Source organism: Haemorhous mexicanus, chromosome 32 (genome assembly GCF_027477595.1).
Source record: "Haemorhous mexicanus isolate bHaeMex1 chromosome 32, bHaeMex1.pri, whole genome shotgun sequence".
Taxonomy (NCBI): domain Eukaryota; kingdom Metazoa; phylum Chordata; class Aves; order Passeriformes; family Fringillidae; genus Haemorhous; species Haemorhous mexicanus.
In genome coordinates, this window is record NC_082372.1 from 2140876 (window position 1) to 2156558 (window position 15683).

At 53.7% G+C, this 15683-nt stretch overlaps 1 protein-coding gene and 1 long non-coding RNA gene across 2 annotated transcripts in view; both read right to left on the reverse strand.

The window, feature by feature from the left end:
* The window catches only part of LOC132340466 (uncharacterized), a 34354-nt gene extending 31698 nt beyond the window's left edge, over nt 1–2656 (reverse strand). The window contains exons 1-3 of the mRNA XM_059871492.1: nt 2363–2656; nt 1976–2272; nt 954–1439 (exon numbers count right to left, since the gene is read on the reverse strand). Of these exons, the coding sequence (XP_059727475.1) occupies nt 954–1439; nt 1976–2272; nt 2363–2656 (1077 nt within the window). The remainder of the gene's footprint in view (nt 1–953; nt 1440–1975; nt 2273–2362) is intronic.
* A 10205-nt stretch (nt 2657–12861) lies between these two features.
* On the reverse strand, nt 12862–15676 carry LOC132340661 (uncharacterized). The gene is made up of 2 exons (XR_009489978.1): nt 15257–15676; nt 12862–13737 (listed from the first exon to the last, which is right to left on the reverse strand). It is a non-coding gene; the product is annotated as an uncharacterized LOC132340661 (long non-coding RNA).
* Nucleotides 15677–15683: the final 7 nt, after the last annotated feature.

Below are 15683 nucleotides of genomic sequence, written 5' to 3' on the forward strand. Positions count from 1 at the left end.
GCCTCCTGCGGAGGCCCTGAGCCCCTGAGGGGTCCCCTTCATCCCCTCCAGCCCTTTGTCAGCCTCTTGTTCCCTGTTACCCCCTGCCCCTCCCCTCATAGCCCCTCCCACCCCCTGCCCCTGTGCTGTCCCCTCTGCCACCCCCATTCTCTCTCTGCTGTCCCCTCTGCCACCCCCTACCCCCACATTCATAGCCCCTGCCACCCCCCATGTCCCCACACCCTGGTGTTCCCCCTACTGCACCCCCCGCCCCCTTTGTGCCTTCCCCTTCTCTGTCACCTCCCCCCTTCCTGTCACTCCCTCCTGTCCCCTTTGCGATCCCCTGTCCCCTCCCTCCACCCTCCCCCCCCATGTCCCCACCATCCCCCATTGCCCCCTCCCCACCCAGTGTCCTTTCTGTCCCTCTCTGTTCTCTGCCCCGGTCGCACCTCTTGGAGCTCCATGCTCACTGGGGACACCTTGGGGACGCTCTGGGGACGCTCTGGGGGTCGAAGGAGCCTTGGGATGTCCTCGATGGCTCTTTGGCACCGCTCGGCCACTTCACAGGCATTGGGGCCAGCAGGACCACAATAGAAATAGAACGTGATGCTGTCTGGAAGTGTCCCCAGCAGGTGATCCTTGGCCAGGCGGGTGTTGGCCTCCCACAGCTGCTCAGCCATGGCCACCTTGGCCACCAAGTCCTCAGGGACATTGGGGTATGTGTCCTTTGTCCCCTTCAGGGCAGGCTTGATGTCCCTGAGCAAGTGCTGCAGCTCCTGGGGGAACGCGGTGGCTTCGTCACACGCAGCCACCAAGTGCTCCAGCAGCCCCAGGGCCACATCCACCCGCTGTCTCACCATGGTGGCCCTGGTTGCCTGGCTGGCAGCCACCATGGCATCTCTCCTCACCCGGGCTTCCCTCCTGGCCACCACCGCGGCCCCCTCCTCCCCACCCAGGGCCTGACCCAGCTCCACCATGTTTTCCTGAGCTGTCCCATAATGGGCAGCCTCGTCCTGCAGCTCTCTGGCCCGGGCAGTGGCGGTGGCTACCATGATGGCGGCCTTGGTGGCCACCTCCCTGCAGGTGTTACGGAGCTCAGTGGCTTTGCTGGCCAGCTGGACCCACCTGCGTGCAAGCGCAGCCACCAACCCCTGCCACTTGCTGGCTGCCATCGTCACACGCTTCCGGATGGTCCATGGGGTGCTCTTGCAGGTGATCAGGGCCTGACTCAGGGAGGTGGGAGGGTCATCATCATCGGAGGTGACAGGGTCATCATCATCATTGGAGGTGACATTGTGGCACCACGAGGTGTCATCAAAGCGGTACAGGGTGGCCCGGAGTTCCTCAGTGAATTCCACCATGTCAAAGTCCAGGTGCTTTGGGGACAGTAGCAGCATCTCGTCCCGACTGGGCAGGGTGGCCAGCAGCTCGCCTAGGATGGCCACCACAGTGACCTGTGGCTGCAGCAGAGCCGGGGACAGCTGGGGAGGGGACAGGGCTGGTGTCAGGGACCTGGTGGCACTTGCGGCCTCCTGGGGTGGCCTCCTGTGGCCCCCGAGGGGTCTCCTTTGTCAACCTCCATCCCTTTTGTCAGCCTCTTGTTCCCTCTGCCACCCCCTGCCCCTCCCCTTACAGCCCCTCCCAACCCCAGCCCCCTCGGATGTCCCCTCTGCCACACCCCACCCCCACTGCTGTCCCCTCTGGCTCCCCCTGCCATCACACTCGCAGCCCCTGCCACCCCCTGCTATCCCCTCTGCCACCCCCTGCCAGCTCCCGTGTCCCCGCCATCCCCCACTGCCCCTCCCCCTCGCTGTCACGTCCCCCCTTCCTGCCACTCCCTCCTGTCCCCTTGGAGACCCCCTGTTCCCTCCCTCCACCCCACCCCCCATGTACTTTTGTCCTACACTGCCCCTTCCCGCCAGCCCCGGCCTCCCACCTGGTCACCTCTTTCCCCCTTTCCCTCCCCTGCCCCTGACTCTTGGAGCTCCATGCTCACTGGGAACACCTTGGAGACACTCTGGGGACGCTCCGGGGGTTGAAGGAGCCTTGGGATGTCCTCGATGGCTCTCTGGCACCGTTTGGCCACCTCACGGGCATTGGGACTGGCGCGACCACAGCCAAAGTAGAAGTCGATGATGTCTTGAAGTGTCCCAAGCAGGTGATCCTTGGCCAGGCGGGCGTTGGCCTCCCACAGCCGCTCGGCCACGGCCACCTTGGCCACCAAGTCCTCAGGGACATTGGGGAACACCTCATCTGTCCCCGTCAGGGTGGCCTCGATGTCTCCAACCCTGCGCTACAGCTCCCGGGGGAAGGCGGTGGCTTTGTCACACGCGGCCACCAAGCGCTCCAGTGGCCCCAGGGCCGCCTCCACCCGCTGTCTCACCTTGGTGGCCGCCCTCGTGGCGTCTCTCCTCCAGGCTTCGCAGAGCTCGGTGGCCCTCCTGGCCAGCCGGGCCCACCTGTCCACAAGCACAGATACGGACAGGTGCCACATGATGGTCACCATTGTCACACGGTTCCTGGGGATCCAAGGGGTGTCCTTGTAGATGGCCAGGGCCTTGCTCAGGGAGGTGGGAGGATCATCATCATCATCGTAGGTGACATTGTGGCCCCACAAGGTGTCATCAGTGCGGTACAGGGTGGCCCTGAGGTCCCTGGTGAAGTCCTTCAGGTCCATGTACAGGCACCCTGGGGACATGAGCAGGATCTCGTCCAGGCTGGGCAGGGTGGCCAGCAGCTCGCCCAGGGTGGCCACCACGGTGACCTGTGGCTGCAGCAGGGCTGGGAACAGCTGGAGAGGGCACAGAGGATGTGTCAGGGACCTGGTGGCACTTGTGGCCTCCTGGGGTGGCCCCTGTGGCCTCCCAGGGCTCCCTTTGTCCCCTCCCTGGAGGGCTCTGCTGCCCCCCCTGTCCCCTTGTCACCTCCTCGTCCCCTCTGCCCCCCCCCACCACCTCCATCCCCTCCACCCCTCTGTCTCCTCCCCCCTTCACTCAATGTCCTCCTGTCCCCTTGGAGACCCCTGTCCCCTCCTGCCACCACTGTGGCCCCTTTGTCCCCCACTGCCCCCTTTCACCACCCCCTGTGTCCCCTCCACCCCATCTGTCCCCCCTGCCCCCTCCAGCCACCCCGTGCCGGGAGGTCGCACCTTGCAGGTCTCCATGGCAGCTGGGGACACTTCGGGGACACTCCAGGGACACTCCAGGGATACTCTCGGAGGTGAACACGCCTGGGTGACACTCTGGTGACACTCGGGTCACACTTGGGTCACACTAGGGTCACACCTGTGTCACTCACACTCGAGTCACACTTGGGTGACACGCAGGAATGTGGCACAGCCGGATGGAGGAAGCAGGAAGAGGTGACGTCACTGTCCCCTCTGCCCCCCCCACCCCTGGGGCCGGTGCAGGGTCCCCAATGTCCCCCAATGTCCCCAAGGGGATCCCCGATGTCCCCTGAGTGTCCCCACATGGCCTCAGTGTTACCCCCATGTCCCCAACAAGCCCCAAGTGCCTCCTCTGATGTCTTGCTGGGGGCACTGGGGACACACCAGGGTCCTGCTGGGGACACTGTGGGGACATCGGGGACATCGGGTGACCCAAAACGGGACAGGGGACGTCAGGGTGGCCCCGGTGTCCCCAAGGGAAAGGACACGGGGGTGTCCCCAAGGTCTCCAACAGGACCCCAGTGTGTCCCCAGTGTCCCCAGCTGGACACTGGGGGACACTTGGGCCTTGTTGGGGACATCAAGGCAAAACCAGCACCATGTGAGGTACTCAGGGGACCTTGAGGGGACACTGGGGACCCCGTCCTGGGCCCAGAGGCGGGGGGGGGGGGGGGCAAGGGGGACAGTGAGGTCACCTCTTCCTGCTTCTTCCATCTGCCTGCACCATGTTCCACCCTGTCCCCAACTGTCACCTGGGCGTGTTTGTCACCTGGAATGTCACAGGAGTGTCCCCGGAGTGTCCCTGGCATGTCCCCAGAGTGTTCCCAGTGGCCATGGAACCCCGTGAGGTGTGACAATCCTGGCATGGGGGAGACAGGGGTGACAGAGGGGACAGGAGGGCGTGGCAGGAAGGGGGAGGGTGACAGAGGGGTGGAGGGGACTGAGGGTGGCAGAGGAGTGTCAGCAGTGACAGTGGGGGGTGGCAGGGAGTGGCAGAAGGGATGAGGGGGTGACAAAGGGACAGAGGGGACAGCAGAGCCCTCCAGAGAGAGGACAAAGGGGACCCTGAGAGGGGACACGGGCCACCCCAGAAACCCACAAGTGCCACCAGGTCCCTGCACCCTCCCCAGCTGCTGGTGTTTGTGGAGGCCACCCTGGGCAAGGTGGCAGCCACCGTGACTGGGCCACAGAGGGACGAGCATCAGCACACGTCCCCAAAGTCCCTGCCCATGGACCTGAGGAGCTTCACCTGGCACCTCCATAATGCCCTGAGCCACCGTGGTGTCCCCTCCTTGAGCCACCGCGATGTCCCCTCCCTCAGCCAGGCCCTGGTCACCCTCAGGGCCACCCCCGGGGCCACCTGGGCCAAGGTGAGAGCCTCAGCCTGGGCCTGGCGGGAGTTGGTGGCCCTGCTGGCCCAGAGCTGGGGCCTGCTGGCCTGGGGGGCCTCCGAGCTCTGCGAGGCTTGCGAGGACAAGGCCACCACCGAGGCCACCACCGAGGCCACCACCGAGGCCACCACCAGGCCAGGGACCTGCAGGGGGACAGCTGGGGACAACCAGACGGCCACGGCCCAGCAGCTGCCAGTGGCCCTGGACAGGGAAGGGGTGGCCTCGGCAGGGGCCATGCACAAGGCCCGGGTGGCAGCAGCCACCGACAATGAGGAGATGGCCACCAGCGAGGAGGAGATGGCCACCAGCGAGGAGGAGGCGGCCACCAAGACAGGACAGTGCTCGGAAGTGGCCCTGGGGCTGCTGGAGCACTTGATGGCCACATGTGAAAGAGCCAGGTATTTCGTCTGGGAGCTGCAGCTCTGGCTTGAGGCCATTGAGGCCATTCTGAAGGGGACAAATGAGGTGTCCCCTGATGTCCCTGAGGTCTTGGTGGCCGTGGTGGCTGAGGCCGAGCAGCTGTGGGAGGCCAGCACCCACCCGGCCACATGTCACCTGCTGGGGACACTTGGGGACATCTGCAGGCTCCTCTCGAAGACCCCTGGTGGCCCCAGTGGCTCTGGTGGCCCCGACGGCCCTGGTGGCCCCAGTGACCACACGGTGGCTGAGTGGTGCAATAAAGCCATGGAGGACATCCGGGGGCTGCTGAGGGGACAGGGATGTCACCACCGTGATTTCATCGGGGTGGTGACATCAACAGGGGACATCACTGCTGTCGCTCCTTCCCTCCTCACTCCCCTCGTTGAATTTGAGACAAACTTGCGGAATGTTCTGGGAATTTTCATTGGAATTTTCCCAAATCCTGATGGGAATTCCTGGGGTGATGTCACTGGGGACACTCAGGGACACTCAGGGACACCGGGGACACTCAGGGATATGCAGAGACAATCAGGGACCTGCAGGGACACTCTGGGGACACTCAGGAACATTCGGGGACACTCAGGGGACACTCAGGGACAGGGGACAGGGGTGATGGAGCCCCCTCAGCAGCTTCCAGCTTTCCCCAGTGCCTGCAGCAGAGCTGGGTCATAAATGACAATTTAATAATTGGCTTTTGCAGTTCTGCATTGGTTCTGCAATTCTGCATTGGCTGCTGCAATTCTGCATTGGCTGGGGCAAAACAATACTTTCACAAGTCTTTTGCTCTGGTACCTGATAATTGATTATTGATAATTCCTTCTAGCTGCCTGCTGGTACAATATAATCTATAAGTTTATCTATGCACCGTAGAGCCCATTTAATGCTGGATTATAATCAATATTATATCATAGACCTTAAAATATTAAAAATAGACAAATAGTAAATAGATAAATAACAAATGTTAAAACAGAGACTATGCAATATAAAAATGCTTTTATGTGACTGACTCAGGTGTAAAACAATTCCCTTGTTTCTCACACCTGGGCCCGACCTCTCCAGGTGATGATAACAGTGACACAAACCTGAGAAGAATTTATGAATTGATCAGGGGGTGTGAAACAACAGGATGAAGCCAGGAGAAGAAATCAAATCTATTGACCCAATCTACAGAATGTCCTGTAGACAAGTCAGAGGTTAAAACCAAACAAGAGTTCCTGGAACATCCAAACCTCCCGGGAACGTTTGAATAATGTCTAAACTCAGGAATGTGTTTGTAGCCCTGCAGAGGAACCGGATCTGGAGAACAATGGGTTAAGTTCAGGGAGAGTTCCTTGGCCGAGTGCCAAAATCCTTTTATAGCCCTTATTAAACATTTACAAATTTCCAAGAGTGAACTTTGCTCTTCACACCCGGCTGTGGTTTGGGAGGGCCCCCCCCTCGCTGCTGAGCACTGACCCCACCCCGGGGGTCGCTGGAACCCCCAAAAACCGCAGCCACCACCAGCCCTTGTTGGGGGTTGGGTTTTTCTGTTCTTTCCTTGTAACTTGTGCAATTTTTTCCCATTGCGTTGCTGAGAGGCCCTGATGGCTGAGTGCTCGAGAAGAGGGGGAGGGGGAACTCCTCTGGCTTTTGGGAGTTTCTCTGGAGGGGGGCAGAGATACCGGGAGAATGGGGGGCAGAGATACCGGGAGAATGGGGGGCAGGGGTCGGGGGCAGCCTCTCCCTGTCGCTCTTTGGCATCGGAGGAGGGCAGCCAGGCTGTCACTCACTGCAGGGAGAATTCACTGCCACGGCTGGAGCTCAGCTCTGAGGGACTGATCACCGTCTGCTCGTGTGCCCTGGGAATCCTGAATTCCCTGTGCCCCAGGAATCCTGAATTCCATGTGCCCCAGGAATCCTGACCTTGTGTGCCCTGGGAATTCTGAATTCCGTGTGTTCCGGGAATCCTGAATTCTGTGTGCCCTGGGAGTCCTGAACTTTGTGTGCCCCGGGAATCCTGAATTCTGTGTACCCCAGGAATTATCTGTTCATGTGCCCCAAGAATCCTGAATTTCGTGTTGTTAAATACTAGAGCAGTGTCCTGGTACTAAAGTGATTTCAGCATTTATTACAAGAAAAAGAAAGGCCCAAAGCAAGGGGGCCCGCGGGCCGAGCAGGAGCGTTCCCGTCGAGGATGCTGCAGCGCCGGCGCTGGGGCTGCCTCAGCAGCGATGGCCCCGATGTCCCAGGTGGAGCGGCACAGATTCAGTGGGTCAGAAGTCTCTTTTTATCCTATTTCTTGTCCCTTTGGACTGGTTTCTTTTTGGATCCTTCATTTGCATGAAGGTTTAAGGCGCTTGATTGGCCCATGGCAGTTCTGTCCAGGCTGGCTGGTTTCCCTTGGGGGTGGTGCCCTTTACTGAGGTGTGTGATGGGACGTTGGGTACCGTATTTCTTATAGCTACCCTTTTAACCCCTTTTACAATATAACAACCAAGCTAACAGTACATGCTTAATGATCTAGCAACTATTATACAACAGTTTCTAACATATTATTGACAATTCTCCCCTCTAACTATTTGATCAGGCTTCCAGCCTGCATCAATCTTTTACAGTTCAACTTCTCCTTTTCTCAGTTTCTCATACTGTTCAAGCACATCTCTGGCATTCTGATCCCTCTGTTCTTTCATTAACATTACTTTCTCACCATTTTTCCTTTCCACACTCCCTTGCAGCATGATGCTGCTGTGGACAATGCTGGTCACTATCCAGACTAGACAGGGAATTACACATGGCAGTAATATTACACTGGCCAGTGCACTCACTACAAAGACCAATTTCTTCCACCATTTACCGTTCCAGGTGAACAAGCTGTCCCACCAATCGGAGTCTCCAAACAAGGGGGTCCATTTTTGTGCCCCAACATGGGTTAGTTTTCTAATATTTTGAGGAATGTTTTTAATTACATGACTGTGGTCATCGATCTCTAGGCAGCATTCTGAAGTGTTAAATTTCCCACAGATCCCTCCTTCCTCTGTGAGGAGGTAGTCCACTGCCAATCAGATCTGGGAAATTACAGATTGTGTTTGTTGTTGCTGCTGGTTTAAGAGATCGATGGTCAGAGTTGTTTGATTGGACAGGATTTCAAGCACTGCTTGTAGATGGATGATTCGATTGAGCATGTATTCTGGGGTTCTGTATCCCCAGCATCCATCCTGGGCCCAGGCATCCGGCCCATCAGTATCTATAATCCTTTCTGGGGTCCAAATTTCATTGTTCCAATTTTGGGTTCTGCCAATTAAATGCCTTTTCTTTCAGGTCAGATTATCACATACTGGGACTCCCAGGTTTGATTTCTCACCCTTAGGCAGTAAGAAAAAGGATGGTTTTATTGCTCCAGTTGTGCAACTCCCGCTCTACCCTCTTGGTAACTTCACAATGGCTGTGTTACCACAGATCCAAAATAGATTTTTAGGGGCCTCCCAGAAATTAGAATCTTGATTTGTTACATATTTCCAATATTTGGATAGGTTTTCTGTTGCCCAGAATGGGTTGATATAATCTCTTAAATATTCAAACATTTTTTCTTTTTCACTGTATACACATCGACTTTCAGTTTTTTCTGTTGATCAAAATGAATGGGGAGTTTCTGGGATCCACCTGGTATGTGTGTCATTTGCTGCCAGATATCTTCTACATGGCATTTCTCCTACATCTATAGGATACATTTTCCCTTTTCTTGATCAACACTCTTCCCCTATTATTGCTGATTTAAGCTTCCACTCTCATGCCCTTCTTTTGGGTACTACCATGTTTTTCTTGATGTAATCCATTTTAAAATGTCTAGGGGACCTAAACTGATACCATCCCAATGCCAAATTTCACTTATGTGTGTCCCCCTACAAACCCAGCAATCAGTCAAATTAAATTCTTTCATAATCTTTTCCACCATATTGATAAAAAGATTCTTTCCATTTATTTGTCCCTCTCTATCCCTTTGTATTTACAATTGCACTTCTTTCTCTTTGAATGTATCCTCTAAGTTGGTTTCACTTTCTTGTTCAAAACATACCTATCATTCTTTCGTAGGGCACTCTCTCCTGACATCATCTGGCTGGGGTTTGCAATATTTTTCGCCAACCAATATATTTCATTATCCTCTTTACAGGCTGTTAGCTGGGAGTGATGGATACATTTGGGATTCATGTTTGTGTGTGCTCTGATTAATGCACTTACTGTATCTCCTCTATCCAAGGGACAGTAACACTTCTCACAAGTGTTTCCTCCACTTCCTTTGCAGTCAGTGAGTAGCAGCACTGCTACCAGTGGCAGTCTGGTACCGACTGGCCTCCTCACCTCTGATCCACAGGGGTTTTCTCGGTGCCCTGAGAGTTTTACCCAGAAGGAGTTCCCAGTCCAGCCTTGCCTCCCACCTCTGGTTTTCCCTTCTTCTGCATTACTTTCACAGATGAACCCTTGTTGTTCTCGCACAATACAAGATTCTAAATTAACAGTTTGCCATTTCTCACCAATTTGACAGGCCCATTCCCTATGCTCAGAAGGACAGAGAATAGCTCCATCATGATTCAGCCCTAATGCAATCATAAGAAATAGCAAATGCACTGAGGCATTGTGTGTGGTTAACACGAGAGCAGTGGCTGTGTTTGTAATATGGTCATAAGTAAAGATTACCAAGTTCCACCAGGACTGGAATTCTCTTTCAAAATCAGTGGCACTGTCCCAAATTATTTTCCAAATTTCAGTAGGAAAAGTGCCTTCTTCACCTTCTCTTACAATTGAGGCAGCAACTGACTGCATCCACAATTGTGCCTGAATACAGCTGAGAGCCAGAGAAAGGTTGTTTTGTGTAACACCAAGTGCAACAATTACCAATTTGTCATCATTTACATTTACTTTCTCCCAATTTGGTAAAATATTTGATGGCAGCCACTGATTCCCAAAGCCAATAAGGACAACTGCAGTGGTTGCTGGAATTTGGTCAAATCTCTAGTTGTGGCAGCCAATTTATTCAAGTTCAAATAATTTACATGTTATGTGTGATATCATCACCTGGTGTTACCATAAAGGGAAGGGAAAACATGATTTTTGTCGTGCAGTGCTAGTGTTGTCATGGTTTATCAGGCCTTCATGTCCCTCGGAGTTCTTCTGTAAAAGTAGACACAAGAGACTCTGCCACGAAGAGGCAGAAAAAGTTAGAACAATGGAATTGTCAGGGAGGTTTTTAACTCCAGTGGGACTCCCCGTACAGTAGGGGGGAGTCCACCAAAAACAGGTTGTCCAGGGTAATGTGCTGGGTTCTTGAAATCATCTGGTCCCCGTAGTGAAGGAATTGTGCTTGGAGCTGTGGGGCAGAAAGCTGTGGTTTTGGGACACCCATTTACCCCCCATCTATAGTAAGAGGTTTGAGAAGTCCATTGAATCCTTTCACCTTTTGCCCAAATCCTGCACACCTTTGAGAGTAAAGTGAGAAACATTCTCAGATTGAATTTCCTGTGGTTTTAGGAAAATTCCAAACCATCCCTGCAATGCTTTAACAGTATTATCTCCGGTAGCTCTTTTAAAAGCATTGGCCTGGACCAACCCAAATATAAACAGAGCATAGGACTCGATGTAAATACGGACAAGAAAATAATTCTGTCCCTCATGTTGGAAAATACTCCAGACAGTTAACAGCTCCTCAGCCTGAGCACTGCCTTCTCCCTCTCTGTTAGCAGAAGCAGAGGAGAAAGGAGGGGTTGCTTTAATCACAGAGGCAAGTTTGTCTTGGCTGCTATCCAAGCAATACAATTTTCTTGTATTGCTAAGTTTTTTTTCCACTTCTGTGAGAGCTAAGCTAACCACAAACAATCCTTTATCCCAGGCAGTGTATCTTTTCTCAGCATCTTTGAAACCACAGGAATAGAAACCAACAGGCTTTGTCAGACCCTCAGGACCCTGCTGTCATAGGTGTGCTGACAGCCCTGAGGAGGCAAATCCCCATTCCACCTGAGAGGGATCTGTGGGATGGACAGGATCCAGTGCTTGGTGAGCTGTTGCTTCAAAAATCAGCAATTGCAATGCTTCCTCCTGAGAAGGAGTCCAATCCCATTTCATCCCTTTCCTCAACAAGTCATAAAGGGGAGCAAACGGGTCATTCTGGTTACTAAGAAATCTGTTAGTGTTTCTACAGGAGATACAGCTACTATGGTTTTTTGAAGGAGAGTTGTTGTAGGTTTAAGTGTTCCTGGAAGCCCTTGAATTAAAGGGGTCATAATTTCAGGCTTTACAGGTGATTGCATTGGTGACTCATAGCTTGTAGTTGATTTTCTTTCATGCATCAATGCAAGCAAGCAGCTTTGTGAATGTTTTCCAGGGGTTGGCTGGGGGTACCAGCTATGGTTAAAAGGTCTCCCCTTTCCAAGGGGTTAAGCCCCCCTGCCCAATAAGCTGTGTGCTGAGCTAGGGACCATGGGCTGCGTCTGTCTCCCGTTGTGAAGAACACCCCATGTCCCCAGCACCCACCGGCTTCTTGATCTGACAAAAGAATCTGATCTCCCCCAATAAGAGACACTTGAGATATGTGCTCTGTTTTGGGTTTGTGGGGAAGAAGCCCCTACTGCTTTGCAAGTTTTGTTAATTCAGCAGCAGTGTACGGCATTTCTTTGGTGGTTATGTGTGGGTCAAGATCTTCATTACTGATATAGCTGCATTCTGTTTTAAGTAGAGGTTTTGTGCTATTGTAAAAACAGTGTTCCCCACAATTTTCCATCAGTGCTAATTCTGTTTGAGGGTAATTTTGATTAATGTGAGGAGTTTCCTTTTCCTCTGTCTCTTTTGAGGAATCAGCATTCTGTGAATTTTTAACATGCTCCTCTCTCAAGGCAGCCCGTAATAAATTATTTTCAGTTCTTTCTTCATCTAATTGTTTTTGCAAGACTTCAACCAAGTTTTGAAGGGAGTCTATTATAGCATTTTCCTCACTCCTTCTCTTAAAGCGAGTTTCTATAGCTGCTGTAAGACAAGCTCTCAAAATGGAGCAGAGGAGAGTTTTATTTTTGCCCAGTTTGACTTTTGTTTCACGTTGCAAAGAACATACTCTATCAGAAACATTTTATAAATTAAACCAATTGCAGTTTGCCCATTCTTCTCCTCCTGGAGAAGGTGTGGCATTGTATTTAGCAAGCAGAGCATAGAATTCAGCTTTACCTTTTGCACTGAGGTTTTGAGTCATTTTTTGAAGGGACCAAAACCACGACAGGGAGGTGCAAACTTAAGTTACACAACCACACAGCCTTTCCTGTGTTCCCCTTTGCTTCTCTGGGTGGGTGAAGAGACAAAATCGGCCCGGGAGGCCCTGCTTAGTTTCTTCAAGTTGTCCCTTCCTTCCCAGACAGTGCAGATGCACACACACACACACACAAACCCCCAAAAAAACAGTTATTTTATTAAGGGACCAAAAACTACGTCAGGGAAATACTGATTTAAGTTACACAACCACAAAGCTCTCGCTTGTGTTTCCCCTCACTGCCCTGGGTAGGTGAAGGGACTAATCAGCCTGGGAGGCCCTTGCTTAATTTCCTCAAGCTGCCCCTTCCTTCCCAGACAGTGCAGATGCACACAAACACAACAGAAACAGTTTCCCGTTTTGCACCAACAGATCTTTTGTGAAATTCTGGGAGAAAACCCTCAACAGAGTATGGGGGTGCTTTTCACCTGGCCGTGCGCAGTTTGTGGGAAATTCGAATCGCACCCCTTGTGGAGTGAAACTTCCTTCCCCTGTTACAGACTGCTCACCTCCTGCAAACCCCTCTGTCTCAGAATCCTGTCCTTGATGCCAATTTAATGTCACGATCCATCCTTACAAAGGGGTTTTGTGATGGTTTGTGAATTGATCTCAGAGTGCAAAAAAAAAGACACGGTGAGGGGATTTGCAGTAACAATCAAAAAACAAATGCACTTTTATTGAATGACCACAGCAAAATGCATTGGGGGGAATTGGGGAAAAAGGGAAGAGGAAGAAAAAAGAGGGAGGAAGAGAAAGGAAGCTATATAGCTACCAAACGTAGAGAGACAAAGGCCTTCAAAGTCTCAGTCGATGGAGTTTGCCTGGTCACGTCAGGGGAGATCTCAAAGACTCTGGTCGATTCGAACTCCTATTATAGTCTTTTTTGATGGGGGAAGGGGATGAGTCTTGAAATCGAATCAAAAGTAGTACAGAATAGTCTATTGTAATTTCTGGGGGGAAAAAAAGAAAGGTATTGAAGAAGGGTACAAACAGTCCATATTCTCAGCAGTGGGTGAGAACCATTGTCTTCTTGGTGCAATGGTCACACCTGCAGGTGCACATCTCACTTTGGTCAGCTCGCCTCCCCCACACACCTCCCCCAGGTGAGGGGTTTCAGTCCCAGTCCTTGGGAGGAGGGGGAGCTTCTCCACACAGGGGTCTCATGTCTCAGTCCTTGAGGGAGAGGCTTCTCCCATCTCAGTCCGTCACGGTGGCTGTGAAGCAGATGTGGGGTCTTCTGTGGGGACCACCAAAGGTACCCCAGAAAAGTCCAGCCAAGCTGAGAGGTGGGGAAATTCCAGGGCCATTGTTGTGAAGCAGGCACAAGAAAGGGCAAGGTCTCTCCTTTTCACTAGGTTCAGTCTTCCATGGAAGCAAACACACCTGCAAACAACAGCTTGGCAAGCCAAGGGCTTTGCTCAGGCCTCAGGGTCTTGGTGAACAACTGTCCTGAGCAAGACCAGGATTCCAGCCAGGGTCTTTTCAGTGGCCCCAGTTTCTGTCCTTTTCACAACGATCCTGAGGCAGATGAGAGAAACTCTGGACAGAGATTTACACCGTCCTCAGCCACCCCCAGGGCAGTGCGGGCCAAGTCCAGGGACACTGCAGGGTCATGGGGACACTGCACAGGTGGCACCAGGGACATGGCAGTGCCACCCATCCAGTGGCACCAGTTCAATGCCAGTGTCCCTGTGCCACTGCCACCAGTCCTGTCCTGGGGTCCCCAGTTCCATCCCACCTCCACCAGCCCAGTGCCACCAGTCCAGTGTCTCCAGGGCTGCCCCACTGTCACCACCCCAGTGTCCCCAGTTCAATCCCAGTGCCACCAGTTCTATTCCACTGTCACCACCCAAGTGCCACCATTCGGTGTCACCAACCCAGTTCCAGCCCAGTGTCCCCAGTTCAATTCCAGTGCCACCAGCCCAGTGCTCCCAGCGCCACCACCCCATTGTCCCCATACCAGTGTCACCAGCCCAGTGCCACCAGTTTCAGCCCAGTGTCTCCAGTCTCATCCCACTGCCCCCCATCCTGTCCCAATGTCCCTGTCCCAATGTCACCAGTTGTGTCCCAGTGTCCCCATTCCAGTGTCACCTGTTGTGTCCTGGTGTCACCAGTTCCACCCCAGTGCACCAGCCCAGTGCTCCCAGTCCCTTCCTGACGTCCCCATCCCAGTCTCCCCTCCCAGCGTCCCCAGTCCTGTTCCAGTATCCCTGTCCCAGTGCCACCAGTTCTATCCCACTGCCACCACCCCAGGGTCCCCGGGGCTGTCCCAGTGCCACCACCTCTGTGTCATCATTCCAGTGCCACCAAGCCAGTGCCACCAGTTCTGTCCCACGGTCACCAGGGTTTGGGGTTTTTTGGGGGGTCCTAGTGGAGTTTGGAGGCTGCTGGGGGGGTTTGGGGGAGTCCCAGATGGAGTTTGGGGGATCCTTGGGGGCTTGGGGGGATCCTGGAAGGGTTTTGGTGGCTCCCAGGTGAGGTTTGGAGGTCCCAGGTGGGGTTTTGGGCATCCCAGGTGAGGTTTTGGGCATCCCAGGTGAGGTTTTGGGAGGCCCAGGTGAGGTTTCTAGAGATTTGGGGCTTCCCAGTTGAGAATTCCCAAAGATTCTGGGTTTCCCAGATGAGAACACGGGCCGGTGTAGGGCCAGGGGGAGTTTTGGGGGGCTTCAATCAATGGGGGGGGGGGGGGCGTGTGGAGTGCCATGGGGGGGGGGGGTCTGGTGAGTGTGGGGGTGTCCCATTGATTTGATGCCTCAGGTTTTGACTTTTCTTTTTTTCAGATTCTCTGCTGCTTTACTCTGTGGCTCCGGGCTTCATATTAAGGGATGCTGAGCTCTGTTCACAGAGCAGGGAGACAAAACAATTCCTGCTCTAGCTGGGAACCCAAGGACAAATAATCCAAACCTCAGGCCCAAGAACATAAACAACGTGGAGTAAGGAGAGAAAAACAAGAAGGATGGGACTTCATCAGCTAAAGCTATAATTGGACAATTAACTCCAAGATGCAAATGGAGCAGAACTGATAAAAGTGACCGACCTCGTGACCTTGTCCATTTTGTGGCCATTTTGGTTCATCTTGGGCGTAGCCTGGCTGGGCTCTTGTTCTGCCCAAGGTGGCTCCGTGGAGGCCTTTTAACAAATGCCTGCTTTATGGTGTAACTGTGCCTGGCCTCTGCTCCAGGTCAGCCTTCTGAAGCCATCAGTTGGTGGCGAGCACGAAGGGAGCCGAGGCACCTGGGCAAGGGCTGGAGCAGAGGCAGAGGAAGGTGCAGCTGCTGCCCCCCAGCCCGCGGCACTGGCGGGGCCCAGGTGCGGTGCAGAGGGTGTGGGAGGCCAAGAAGCTCGGGAGGAGCGAGAGAGGCGGCAGCGGCTGAAGGGGTGCTGTGTTTCTCAGGTGAGAGCGGTGGGAAGGGGTGTTTTGTGCTCTGGAGCGCAGGGGTGCGGTGCTCGGTGTGCCCCGGTGT